General features: G+C 60.0%; 1 protein-coding gene across 1 annotated transcript; it reads left to right on the top strand.

Moving 5' to 3' along the window:
- The first annotated feature begins 8 nt into the window (after window positions 1–8).
- SIK1 (salt inducible kinase 1) lies at window positions 9–10,004 on the top strand. Its single transcript, XM_025863553.2, has 14 exons — window positions 9–151; window positions 1,266–1,436; window positions 1,875–1,991; window positions 4,366–4,429; window positions 4,606–4,767; window positions 4,898–5,022; window positions 5,111–5,234; window positions 5,833–6,056; window positions 6,354–6,503; window positions 6,943–7,065; window positions 7,182–7,398; window positions 7,954–8,232; window positions 8,773–9,004; window positions 9,519–10,004. Exons 2-14 carry the CDS (start codon window positions 1,281–1,283, stop codon window positions 9,877–9,879), a joined length of 2,334 nt encoding a protein of 777 aa, XP_025719338.1. The 5' UTR covers window positions 9–151; window positions 1,266–1,280; the 3' UTR covers window positions 9,880–10,004.
- The last annotated feature ends 2,817 nt before the right edge of the window (window positions 10,005–12,821 follow it).

The raw sequence follows: 12,821 nt of genomic DNA, 5'->3' as shown, positions 1-12,821 counted from the left end.
CGGGCGGCGGCGGCGGCGGCGGCGGCGGCGGCGGCGGCCAGAGCAGCAGGCGCCCGAGCAGCAGGCGCCCGAACAGCGCGAGCGGCCGAGCGGGCGGCGGGGACCGCGGGGCGAGCGGCGGCCCTGCCTCGGCGCTCGGAGGGCGGCGGAGGTGAGGCGGCGGCGAGGCCGGGGTGGCTGCCTCTGGGCTCCGGGCGGCCGGGCCGGGGCTCCGGTTTCCGACTGCCGCGCCGGGCTCCGGGGCCCGGGGGCGAGCGCGCGGGGGTCGCGGACCGGGACGCCGCTCGCCTCGCCGCCGGGCTCCCCTTTGTTGTGGGGCGGGCGGGGGGAGGCGCGGGAGCGGGTTACCAGCCCCGCGGGGCTCGCGGTCCGGAGGTCGGGATGGGGCGGACAGCGGGCGGCGTGGAGAGGGGCGGTGTTGGAGCGGATTACCAGACCCGCAGGCCTAATAGGGTCTGGGGGTCGGGATGGAGCCGACCGCGGGCGGCGGGGCGGGGGGCGGCGTGGGAGCGGGTTACAAGCCCCGCGGGGCTAAAAGGGTCTGGGGGTCGAGATGGAACCGACCTCGGGCGGCGCGGTAGGAGTGTGTCCAGGCGCCCTGCGGGATCGCGGGTCGGGCTGGAGCCGGGCGCCGGCGGCGGGGTAGGGGGCGGTGCGGGAGCGGGTCCACGCGCCCGGAGGAGCTGGGAGTGGGGACGGAGCCGACCGTGGGCGGTGGGGCGGGGAAGGTGTGGGAGCGCGTCCCAGCGCCCCGCTGGGCTGGGGGTCCGGGCGGCGGGGTGGGAGTGGGTCCAGGAGCCCCTCGGGGCTGGGGGATCGGTGTTCGGGATGGATCTGACCGCGGGCGGCGGGGGGGGGGGGGCGCGGCGCCCGGGGGGGCTGGGGGTCCCGGGGGCGGGGTGGGAGTGGGTCCAGGAGCCCCGCGGGGCTCGGGGGTCGGGATGGAGCCGAGCACCGGCAGGGGGCGGTGAGAGTGGGAGCGGGCCCACGCGCCCCCGGGGCTGGGGGATCCGCGGTTGGGTTGGAGCCGGCCGCGGACGGCGCGGTGGAGCGGGTCCAGGCGCCCCGCAGGGCTGAGGGTTTTGGGGACCCGAGTGGAGCGGCCCCGGGCGGCGGGGCGGCCGTGGGAGCGGGCACGCGCCGGGCGGGGTGAGGAGGTTGGACTGGAGCAGAGCGTGGGGGCGGTGGGGAGCGGAGCCGCGCCCCCCGGGGGCCGGGCTGGGTCGGGTCGGTCCGGCGCTGAGCGCTCTCCCCGCGGCCCGCAGGTGCGGCGCGGAGCCATGGTGATCATGTCCGAGTTGAGCGCGGCCCCCGTGGGCTCTAGCCAGGGCCAACAGAAGCCCCTCCGGGTGGGCTTCTACGACGTCGAGCGGACCCTGGGCAAGGGCAATTTCGCCGTGGTGAAGCTGGCCCGGCATCGAGTCACCAAAACCCAGGTGCGTGGGGCGGCCACCCGGCCCGTTCTGGGGGGACCCATCCTGGGGGCTGCTGGGCCGAATCCCTGTCCTTAAGGTTCATCATGTGATGTCTCAGCGCTGACAGCTTTTAGTTCCGTGAAGAGAAAACGCTTATATTATGATTCTGAATAATTCATACAAATATTAGGGGAGGGCAGGGCGGGTAATGACCACATAACCCAGGAGTGCAGTTCTTGGGATCCAGCGGAGTCCTGTAAAGGGAGCCAGCGGAGACTTAGGAGACTTAGCTTTGACTGTTTTAAGTACTACTGATGGTTACTCTGGTTATTCCCCCCCCCCCCAACTTTTTGTGACCTGTTAGGGACATAAAGTGTTTTAGAAATTAAGCTGCAAAATATATAACGTGTAAACAAAAGATTTTTTTTTAAACAAAATATCCTTTCTTTTAAACTGTAGGTTGCAATAAAAATAATCGATAAAACTCGATTAGATTCAAGCAATTTGGAGAAAATATATCGTGAGGTTCAGATCATGAAGCTTCTGAATCATCCTCACATCATAAAGCTTTATCAGGTGAGGACTCATGTTTGCCTTTTGCTGTTGCTCCGAGCAAGTGTATTATTTTCAACAGTAAGTCTGCAATTTCTGAATTTTGCCCCTCTTTGGGTATATGTGGCAGTCAGGGAGTTGGTTGTGTAGGGTAAATTGATTTTTGTAAGCTCTTCAGAGGTATTTTCAATTATTTTCTTGCTTTTGGATCGTAATTGAGATTTGCTTCATCAAAATTTGAGTTAGTTTTGTCGTTCATTCCAGTTTTAGATGCGTAGAGGTCGGTTGTTACATTTAGTTTACTATGAAAACAAACAACCAGATCTATGTATTGCCACAAATCAAGCATTTCGTGTAGAAGGGCAGATTTTAGTTAAACGAGACACTTCCGCCTTGGCAGATAATTATTAAACTTTAAAAAACCGGCTGCTCTTACCAGCTTTTGTAAACTTAGCTTTGCAAAGGCAGCAGTGAGCATTTGTCTTCCCATTTAGACTCTTCCATCAAAACTGGAGAGATGAAAATACTTTTGCCATGGTGAGAATAGGGAACTTGTCATTTAATCCACGTTAAGAACATTCCTCACCCTGTCCGCCTGTTGGTTTGTTTTGTGACTTTATTTTTGTTATTGTGTTGAAACTAAGAAATTATATCTTTGGAATATAAGCGTTGATTTAATTAGGACAGCGAAGCAGCCTTGTATTCAGCTGCCCGCTTGTGCAGATGAGGTGCAGTCTGCTCGCGGAAGAAGCTCTTTGCAAATGCTCAGTATTCCATCCAGTTGTGTTGGGTGTAAGTTTCTTTTGGTGATTCTCGTGAAGGACTGTAACTCTGAGATGAATATGGCACGGCGTGTGTGTCTGGGCAGTTGGCAAGGCTGGCTGTACAGTGTGGTAGGAGAGGGAATTAGAAGCAGCGTCATTGAGCTTGTGTCCCCCTGAATGACCATTTACTCAGTCATTATGTGCAGAGCTCCTGTCACCATCCACTCTGGTTTGTGCTTTGTTTCTGTGTGTGTCATCTGTAAGTTGTGCTACTTTGATAAGAAGTTTCCTCATTGTCCCTGATGTCAGTGCCTGAGAAATGTGCCTGGCCTGTTTGCACAGGAGTGGGCTGAACCCTGTTTTTGGCTGGAGGGATGAGCCAGGGTGCACCTTCCTGGTCTTCCTGTTCCTCTGCCGGCCCATTGTGTGGAGCAGCCCAGTTAGACGGCACATTGTCCGCATCCTCAGAGTTCGAGGTCCTTTCTGGGGGTGTTTGGGTGGCTGAGCCGCTCCGAGAGAGGCTTTCATGGGACAGCCGCGCCTGTCCTTCCTCGCGTTCCAACCCTGGTGTGTAATTCTCATCCAGCTTGCCCAGGACCCACAACCTTGGGGAGACACTTCCCTCTTGCCTTGAGGATTTTTAAAACTCAAAACATGTTGGCTCTTCGTTCTTTCTCCGTCTTGCTCTTGAATTGAGGAAAGGGATAAACTGTGGTCTTCTCACTTGTGACTCTGCCGCCCCCACTGAAGGCCAGGACAGTTAAAACTCTTGCCGACCCACACTGGATTCACTTTCTTGTTAGATTTATGGCTGAAAGCAGTTGTCCTTATGGTGTTTTTTTTTTTTTTTTTTTTTAAGGAACAACTATATTTTGAACCCTAAAGAAGTCTGTTTCTGTAACAGTGTATTGTCTGTGTGTGTCCCTCTGAAATATTTTAAAATACAGGGACATGAGTTGGTTTTCCTTCTTTTCGTACCACAGATTTTAATTCTACCTTGTTTCTCAATAAGCTGTATTTTAAAGTCTTTTAAAAATTGTTTTCAAAGCAAGATAAAATTCTCGATCAGTACATGAACCTGGCGGGTGTATTTGACCTTGGCTGTTGCTATTGACACAGGCCGAGCGGTTTGCTGTACAAAGAGCAGTCTGTTGTAGCTTACCTGGCAGAGCCGCTTCTCAGCCCCTAAGTTATCATGTCAATAAGGCAGGTGGGTAGGGGGTGTCTGCATCTATTATTCAGCAGGTGCTGGCCCCTGGCCTGGCTCGGCTGTTGCCTCCCAGGCTTCTAGCAGAAAGCCCCAGCAGCGCTCTCCCGGCATCCTGGTGTCCGGGTCTGAGACCTCGGGGCCGCGAGGCAGTTGGGTGAACACTGTGAGACGGGCGGGTTCTAGTGCATTACGGTAGGTGGGCTGGTGAAGAATTCCCCTCTGTTGTTTTAAATTCTTTTTCTGAATAGGAAGCCCCATATTTGTTCCTTTAAGGCAGAGGTGTTTATTTTCTTTTCCTTTTTAAAAGATAATGGATGCACTCCTCCTGGGAAAGTTAAAAATCTACTGGGGTTCAAGTGGATTATTTATACTGCTGGTATGTTCCCTTTCCGTGTGGTTAAACGTTAGGTCTTTGTGTTTTTAGGTTATGGAGACGAAGGATATGCTTTACATTGTCACCGAGTTCGCAAAAAATGGAGAAATGTTTGGTAAGCCACACCTCTCTATCATATCTGTTGAAAACAGACGGTGGAACTTGTCTGGAATCGCTCCTCCAGCATCTGGGTCCGCGCATCCTAAATTCTACAGCGTTCTTTTGCTGTGCCCCAGAGGATGGCCGGCCTTCGGGATTTTCACACTGTAGCCTTGTGTTGTCGCTCCTCAGATTATTTGACCTCCAACGGGCACCTCAGCGAGAATGAAGCCCGCAAGAAGTTCTGGCAGATTCTGTCGGCCGTGGAATACTGCCACAGCCACCACATTGTGCACCGGGACCTCAAGACCGAGAACCTGCTGCTGGACGGCAGCATGGACATAAAGCTGGCAGGCAAGGGGGCCTGGGCCACGCCGGCTCGTGGGGGTGGGCGTGGGGGCGCTTGCCGCCTGTGCTCACAGCTTTGTAGCCCGGGCCCTGCCGTGTCTATGGTGACCTCACCGTCTGTTTTCTTGCCCCCCAGATTTCGGATTTGGGAATTTCTACAAGGCAGGAGAGCCCCTGTCCACGTGGTGCGGGAGCCCCCCGTACGCAGCCCCGGAAGTCTTTGAGGGGAAGGAGTACGAAGGCCCCCAGCTCGACATCTGGGTAGGAGCCCGCGGCCGCCAGTGATCTCGTGAGTGGCTAAGTCGCCCGGGGCACGGGCGCTGATTTGCGGCCGTGTGGTCCTTTGCAGAGCCTCGGCGTGGTGCTGTACGTCCTCGTCTGCGGCTCGCTCCCCTTTGATGGGCCCAACTTGCCAGCTCTGCGGCAGCGGGTGCTGGAGGGCCGCTTCCGCATCCCCTTCTTCATGTCTCAAGGTAGGCCCCTCCAGCCTTCTCCCCCGGCGGCGTCAGCCACCAGCCTGTGGCACGAACTCTTGGGTCATCCGGGATGAGAGTTTTGGAGAGGGAAGAGGAATTTATTTCCTGAAACGCCTGCTTGGCTGTGCCTGAGTGTGTTGTCAGGTCTGCGAATCAGCCCCGTGTTACCGTGGGGTGTTTACGAGCTGCCTGTAAGAGAAACCCAACCCACTGGGTGTTTTCTCCGTGCCCTAGTTATGGGGCAGGCGGTGCCTTGGCCCTGCTGTCCCCAGCAGAGGGCCTGGTCTCAGGTCCCCGCCGGCCCCAGCACTGGGGATACTGGCCTGGTCACTGGGGAATCTAAATGGCCCTCTGTCTGGGCAGGTTAGCAGGACCATGTCCCTCCTGGGGGCCGAGCCCTGGATTGGTGGCTCTCCTTGGCACCAGGCCACTGCTCCTGGTCTCAGTGTTCTTCAGGATAGTCACTCATCTGTTTGCCCTCGGGAAGGGGGTCTCGTCCCCAGCAGGGCTGCAGCGGGCACCAGGCGGGTGTTGGGAGGGACGCGCCCACAGCTGGCCCCTGCTCCGGGCTCAGCGGACCTCCCTCGTCTTCCAGACTGTGAGACACTGATCCGCCGCATGCTGGTGGTGGACCCCACCAAGCGCATCACCATCGCCCAGATCCGGCAGCACAGGTGGATGCAGGCCGAGCCCTCGGTGCCGCGGCAGGCCTGCCCGGCCTTCTCCGCGCTCAGCTACAACTCCAACCTGGGCCACTATGACGAGCAGGTGTTGGGCATCATGCACAGCCTTGGCATCGACCGGCAGAGGACCGTGGAGGTGAGCACCCACCCCCCGCCCCCTGCCCTGGGTGCACTTGGCCGGGCGAGGTGCTCCTTGCAAGGAAAAGCAGGCACTAGCCAGTCGAGTTAAAACGGGAACATGGGCTCATTTAAGGGCCAGCTGTCCACTCCTCTAAGGGATATTCTCGGCCACCCAAGAATAACCCTGGGAACGGTCTTGTTGGGAGCCTCAGCCACTTGATGGGAAGTGTCCGAGGCACCGCCCCCACGCCCCGCCGCCCCGCCCCGCCCCCTGTGGCCTCGCTCTGACCCCGCTTCTCTCCGCCTCCCTCAGTCACTGCAGAACAGCAGCTACAACCACTTTGCCGCCATTTATTACCTCCTCGTCGAGCGGCTGAAGGAGTACCGGCACACTCAGCCCCCCGCCCGGCCCGGCCTGGCCCGGCCGCAGAGGCCCAGGAGCTCAGATCTCAGCGGCTTTGAGGTGGGGGAGCCGTCTCCTTCGCGGAGCTCCGCCTTGGATTGTGCCCCCCACCCCCTGTTAGAAATCCCTTGCTCCGACAGGCCCGGGACGTAAGACGCTGAGCCCGCTGGTCCCCAGGTCATGTCTCCTGCCCATTGGGCATGGGGGGATCCTGTGTGAGCCATGGACCAGAGGGGGCACTGGCCACTCTGCTGAGGGTCAGGCACCAGCCCGTGGCCGCCTGTTCCTTAACTGTCCCTGGTCTGGCTTCTTGACACCTTCTGGTCACCCTGTGCAGTGTGGCCTTGGAGAGGAGGGTGCATATGTCCTGAGCCCAGTCAGCGAGCGACTGGCATCTGTCAGCCCCACAGCAAAGCCAGTGGGGTCTTTCTTGGGATGCTGCTTGTGATTGCCCCCAGGGCCACCTCCCTGATGGTATCTGTCCTCTGCCGGCCCCCAGGTGCCTCAGGAAGGCCTCTCCAGTGACTCCTTCCGATCCTCCCTGCTGTGCCCACAGCCCCAGGCCTTGGGCCAGTCTGTCCTGCAGGCCGACACGGACTGTGACCCCCTGAGCTCGCTCCAGGTGTGTGACCGACGCTGGGCGGCCGTCGGGGGGGGAGGTTCTCCCAGCTGTGGTGACGGCCCCCACCTGAGCCCCACCGAGCCCTCGGAGTTACCGGTTTGTGTCTGTCCCCTCAGCCCTTGCTTTTCCCCCTGGACGCCAACTGCAACGGAGCGTTCCGGCATCGCTCCATCTCCCCTAGTGGCCTGCTGGACGCGCCCATCAGTGAGGAGGTCGGGCAGGGCCCGGGCCTGGAGGAGGAGCGGGGGGCCCAGAAGCCCCTGGCCGGCAGCACAGGCCGCAGGCACACGCTGGCCGAGGTCTCCACCTGCTTCTCCCCATGCGCCCCTCCGTGTAAGTGTCCCCGGGGGCCAGGGACGTGGGGCCTGGAGTGTGGCCGGGGCGGTGGGTTTATGGTTGAGGCTCTGACCCAGGCGTCTGATAACACGTGTCCAGATTTGTCATTTGTTTGACCCCCCGAGGCCATGCAGATGATGCCCCGAGATGGCATGTTGCCCTCCAGTGGCAGAAGTGTGGGGTTTAGCTGCCCCCGGGTTCTGGGAGGGCAGGTCCTCCATCCAGGCCCCTGTGTGTCCTTGTGGGAGCCCCCCAAGTCAGCCACAGGGGCAGCTGGCCACTGTCGCGGCTCCCAGACTCCGATAGCCTCTGGCCGTCGTGGACCCCTCCCTACCACGGCTGAGGGTAGGGACGGGGAGGCCAGTACAGCTGTCCGCCCCTGTCTCCAGGCCACATGGGCCACCCGTGGGCTGGGGAGAGGCTGCACCAGGGACGGAGAAGGTGTCCCTGCCACTTCTGGTTTCCATTGAGAACTGTGGGGTGCCGGGGGGGCTGCTTCTGGCCTTGGGGAGTGTCAGGGGCTCCCCTCAAGAGTGCATGCTTCTTCCACAGGTATAGTCATCTCTTCCTCCGCCGCAAGCCCTTCAGAGGGCACCAGCTCCGACAGCTGTCTGACCTTCTCAGCGGGCGATGGCCCCGGGGGGCTCAGTGGACGCCTGGCTGCTCAGGGGCTGGTGGGCACCTGCTCCCCTCTCAGACTGGCCTCACCGCTTCTGGGGGCCCAGTCTGCCACCCCAGTGCTGCAGGCTCAGGGGGCCCCAGGAGGGGTCACTCTGCTCCCCATCAGCTTCCAGGAAGGCCGGAGGGCGTCAGACACCTCGCTCACTCAAGGTGACTTCCCCTTTGGTGCACACTTCCCCCTTTCCCAGAAGATGCCCTGTGCCCCTGGAGGGTATCACTTTGTCCTGGGGCAGAAGGTGTGTCCCCAGTATCTAGCTGGGCCTGGCCGAGTGGCAGTGCTCCCAGGTTCTAGATGGCCCGGTCTGCTGGGACACACTCACACAGTCTCCTGGTGGTGGGTTCAAAAAGCCCAGGAGACACTTGGATGCCCAGCAGCTCCTATTTCGGAGGAGGCCGCTCCCACCTGCCTGCCTGGGATCCCTCCTTTGTCCCAAGGCACTGCTCGTACCCTCCTTCCCCAAAGGATCCTCTGTCCAGACTCGTACCTGGGCCCCAGGAGGGGGCTGTAGTGAGAAGTGACCCGGTGACAGAGAGTACCCATAACCCCCACGGGAGGGCATGCCGGCCATCTATCCTATCATGTTTGCATTGGGTCCCTCCTTACGCCTCCCCGAGGTCTGCAAACCCCAGCAAGCCTTGGGACAGAGATCCACTGACCCTCCTGGTTGTGCACCTCCCCCCTCCGCCCAGGGCTGAAAGCCTTCCGGCAGCAGCTGAGGAAGAACGCGAGGACCAAAGGGCTCCTGGGCCTGAACAAGATCAAGGGACTGGCTCGCCAGGTGTGCCAGCCCTCCTCCAGCCGAGCCTCCAGGGGTGGCCTGAGCGCCTTCCAGTTGCCCGCGCAGAGCCCAGGCCTGCACGGCAGCGGGGCCAGCAGCCGGGAGGGCCGGAGCCTGCTGGAAGAGGTCCTGCACCAGCAGAGGTACGCCTGCTTTGCGCCCGTCCCACTCGCTGCGGGAGGACGCCCGGACAGCTGGGGTTCTTAAGTAACCTTATCTCTTAAGCTCGTCCCCTTGTCCGTGTAATCAGATGAGTGCACCTCCCCCAGCGTGAGGAGAGCTGTGAGGTCCGTCCTCGTTCCCTGTAGATGGTGGCGGAGGCGGGGAGCAGTCAGGTTTCCTTGCTTTGAAGCCCGCCTGTAAGTGGGGGACGGAGGGGGCAGTGAATACAAATGTCACGTCCGGTTGGCATCTCTGAGCTGCTGCAAAAGCAAGACAGAGAATGGAAATGTCAGGAATTGCTCAGGGGATTAGTCACGCACAGCACTGCGTGTCGGGAGCAGCTCCAGCCAGTGGCTCGCGGGGTGGCCCTTCGGCCCATTGGCGGGGAACCCCGGTAGCGCGTGCGCCTGGCCGGGCAGCGGAACTTGCTGGGAGGCGCAGCGGGCAGGGCGGCAGTGACCGGGTCTCCCTCCCCGCCCCCTCGCGCCCCTCCAGGTTGCTCCAGCTGCAGCACCACCCGGCAGGCCCCCCCAGCTGTCCGCAGGCCCCCCAGCTGCCCCCGGCCCCGCTGGTCCTCACCCCGTGTGACGGCGCGCTCCTCGTGTCGGGACTCCAGAAGGAGCTGGGGCTGGGGCCCGGCCCGCTGCTGCCACCCCACCTCCTGCAAGCCGGGGGCTCCCCGGTGGCCTCGGCGGCCCAGCTGCTGGACACCCACCTGCACATCAGCCACGCCACAGCCCCCCATCCCGCCGCCACGCTGCCCCCCAGCTTTGTGGGTGCGGGGCTGCCGCAGGCGGACTGTGAGCTGGAGGACCTGACGGCGGGTCAGCTGGGCACATTCGTGCTAGTGCAGTGAGCCTCCGCCTCCACTCGGGCCGCCGGCCCTTCGAAGCAATAATTTCAGAGTATGTGAAGATGTTTCCGGACTCGAAGCCAATAAGTTTCTAGAAGCGAAACAAGCAATACGTTTGGTGTTTTGGCTTTTTAGTTGATTTTTTGTTTTATTTTTTCTTTGCACTGAGCAAATGTAACTCTGAGTAGGGCCTGGAAACTTTCTGAAGAAAAATAATAATTGAGGGGCGTGTCAGGGTGGGTGGACGGGAAGGGGACAGAGGGCGGCAGGGCGAGAGGCGACAGGGCCGGGCTGGACGGCCAGCGCCACTGCGGTCGGTCGGTCGGGGGTGGCGGGAGGGGGCCACGGGGGCGGTGGGGGCCGCGGAGGGATTGCCTCGGGAGAAACCATGGCGTGAGCCGCGTGTTCATCGTGTGTGTGTGCCTGTGTGTGTTCAGTATTTTTTTTTTTTTTTAGTTACAATTCTCCACTTCCTGAAACATTTACACTTCAGAGTGAGAACTGTGAACTTTCTGCTTTACACATCCGTTTTTTTAAAAAAAAAAAGCTCTATTGGCCAGCCCAGGAGAAAGTAATCTACAAATTCCTGGAATTCTCTACCCTGAAATCAGGGCCCCAAGGACGGTTTTTTTCCTTATTTTAGATGAGAACTTTGATCAACTGCTTGAGCGTCGGGTTTCCAGGATTCTTCAGAGGCGGCACAGGAAGAAACTGGAGGGGGGTGGGCGACTATGAGGCTGGGGCTCCGGCCCGGGCCCTGTGGCCTAGAGCCCCCGCGTGCCTTGGAGGGCCCCAGAGAGGTTTCTTCCTGCTGCTCATCTTATTTCCGCTGCTAATTAAGTTTTTATGCATTTCATTATCAGGGTCCAAAAAGAACAACTGACTGGGGTGGGGGACGTGCAATACGGCAGGGGTGCGGCCGGCGGGCAGGAGCAGGGGAGACAGTCCCTGCCTGGCCACCCCACCTGCCCACGGCCGGCTCCTGATCCGGGGGTAGCCCTGCCTTCTCCAGGCCTCCCGCTCCGTGGGCTTTCGTTCAGGAGAATGACACGAGAGGCCAGATCAGTGTTGTTCAAGCTTTGTTCCTTTTTTAAAGCAGACGTTGTACATGTATATAAATAGACAAATACACACTACTTATTTTTTATATTTTTTACTACACTTTTGTGTTCCTGGTTTGAATTTTCCTCTCTGGTAACGTTACAAAGCGCTAGCACTGGGTCGGCGTGGAGGAGGGAGACGTGCGTCCTCCCCTGGCGGGTGAACGCGGGTGGCCGCTCCGTCCGGCAGCAGCTGCCTCACCCCTTCCGCACCCGTCGGTCCCCGACCCTTTCCCGACCCAGGTGCCTTCAGCTCACTTTGGCTCTTACGACCTACAGTATTAACAGGGGAAAGGTGGGCATTTGTAGAAGCCAAAGACTGCCCAGGCTCCTGGCGGGCAGGGAGGCCGCGGGGCGCACGCCCGGCTCTGTGCGTCTGCCCAGCTTGCTGCTCCCGGTCCCCCCCCCACCCCCCGCCCCTGCCGCTGCTGCTGCTGCTCCCCTGTGGCCGTCGCAAGCCTCGGGGAAGGGACTGTCCTCGTGCCTGGCCACAGAGAAATCACCAAAGCCTCCCGCCGGCTCGTAGCCGGGGTCTGGGGGCAGGAGGGCAAGCGGGCAGCCAGGGCGCAGGCCTCCGGGTCCACAGAGGCCGCCCGGCTGACTCCCGCACAAAGGCGGCTGGCTCCCTTGTTCCACTCCTCGCTGTCCTAACGCCACAGATCAAAGGCCTCAGAACCATGACAAGCACTTTACTTTCCCGGAGATTTTCTTTCTTGCTGTGAGTCCTGTGTCTCTGCGTCTCGTGTGCAGGTGTGTGCGACGTGTGTTTGGTAGTTTCCCCACAGCGCTGTGGGGCAGGCTGGGCGCCTGGTTATAGGCACTACGTGATCTAAGATGTATATAGTCTGTTTTTTTACCACAACTGATTTAATTATTTTATTTCTTATGTTAACATGAGAAATGTATGCCAAATGATTAGTGGGTGTATGTTTTTTAATTTAATATTTAAATAAAACGTTTGGGGGAAAACCCTGGACCTTTCCCTGTGGTTCATCTCTGGGAGTGTCTTCCCCTCCAAGCTGCTGCTTCCAGCCACACGCAGGGTTCTCATCTTAAAGAAGGGAGCATGGCGCCAGCTCCCACATCAGCCTGGCCATGGGGAGCCCCTGGGTCCTTGGCAGCGGCTGCAGCACCCCCCCCCCCGACCCGAGGTGGGGACTCACCCGCCCCTGAGCGTCAGGTCAGGGCACGCGAGGAGTGGCCTGGGGCTCAGTGCACCTGGGCCTCGCTGGTTCTCTCTGCCCTCCCGGGGTGGCGGGTGGCGGGCTCTGCTAATCTAGTTCTCCTCCCCCACCCCTTCAAGACACAGAAAGGGGGATGCTGGGCGCCGGGGGCTGGGGAAGGGGAACGGGGAATTAGTGCTTCATGGCAACAGAGGTCAGTGTGGGGACGATGGGAAGTTCTGGAGATGGTGGTGACGGCCATGTAGTAACATGAATGGACACTTAAACACGGCTAAGCTGGCGACCTTCATGGTACCAGTAAATTCTAGATTCTCTCGGGGAGAGGCCCAGCATGGACAGTAGTGTCCCCGTGGTGCAACAGTGAGTAAGAGGGCGGGACAGAGGACAGCCGGCTGGGACGGTCCCAGGAAATGTCAGGGGGCCGTGGGCCGGCCTGGGGATGACAGCACACCTGACCACACCTCAGCAGGTGCTCGCGTGGGAGCCGCTATGACAACCTGCGCCGAGCCGAGGCTCTGGGCGGTGGGAGCCGTGAGGGGCCCTGAGGGGGGTGGGGGGCTCAGCCTCGCTGTGCACCCGAGCGGGCTCTGCAGCCCCCCGCGCCTGTTCCCAGCCAGGCCGCTGAATGCAGGCTGTGTGGCTTCGGCGGTGGAGGAGACTA

Source organism: Callorhinus ursinus, unplaced genomic scaffold (genome assembly GCF_003265705.2).
Source record: "Callorhinus ursinus isolate GAN/ISIS: 27379988/994484 unplaced genomic scaffold, GSC_fseal_2.0 scaffold75, whole genome shotgun sequence".
Taxonomy (NCBI): Eukaryota; Metazoa; Chordata; class Mammalia; order Carnivora; family Otariidae; genus Callorhinus; species Callorhinus ursinus.
This window is presented reverse-complemented; position numbering and strand designations above follow the sequence as displayed.

What these genes read in the sequence shown, in the direction of transcription:
- SIK1 (XM_025863553.2), top strand. Translation starts at nt 1,281, where the DNA reads ATGGTGATCATGTCCGAGTTGAGCGCGGCCCCCGTGGGCTCTAGCCAG. An exon ending in ATCGAGTCACCAAAACCCAG is followed by an intron (nt 1,437 to 1,874) that starts GTGCGTGGGGCG and finishes TTTAAACTGTAG; the next exon opens with GTTGCAATAAAAATAATCGA. An exon ending in CCCCTTCTTCATGTCTCAAG is followed by an intron (nt 5,235 to 5,832) that starts GTAGGCCCCTCC and finishes CTCGTCTTCCAG; the next exon opens with ACTGTGAGACACTGATCCGC.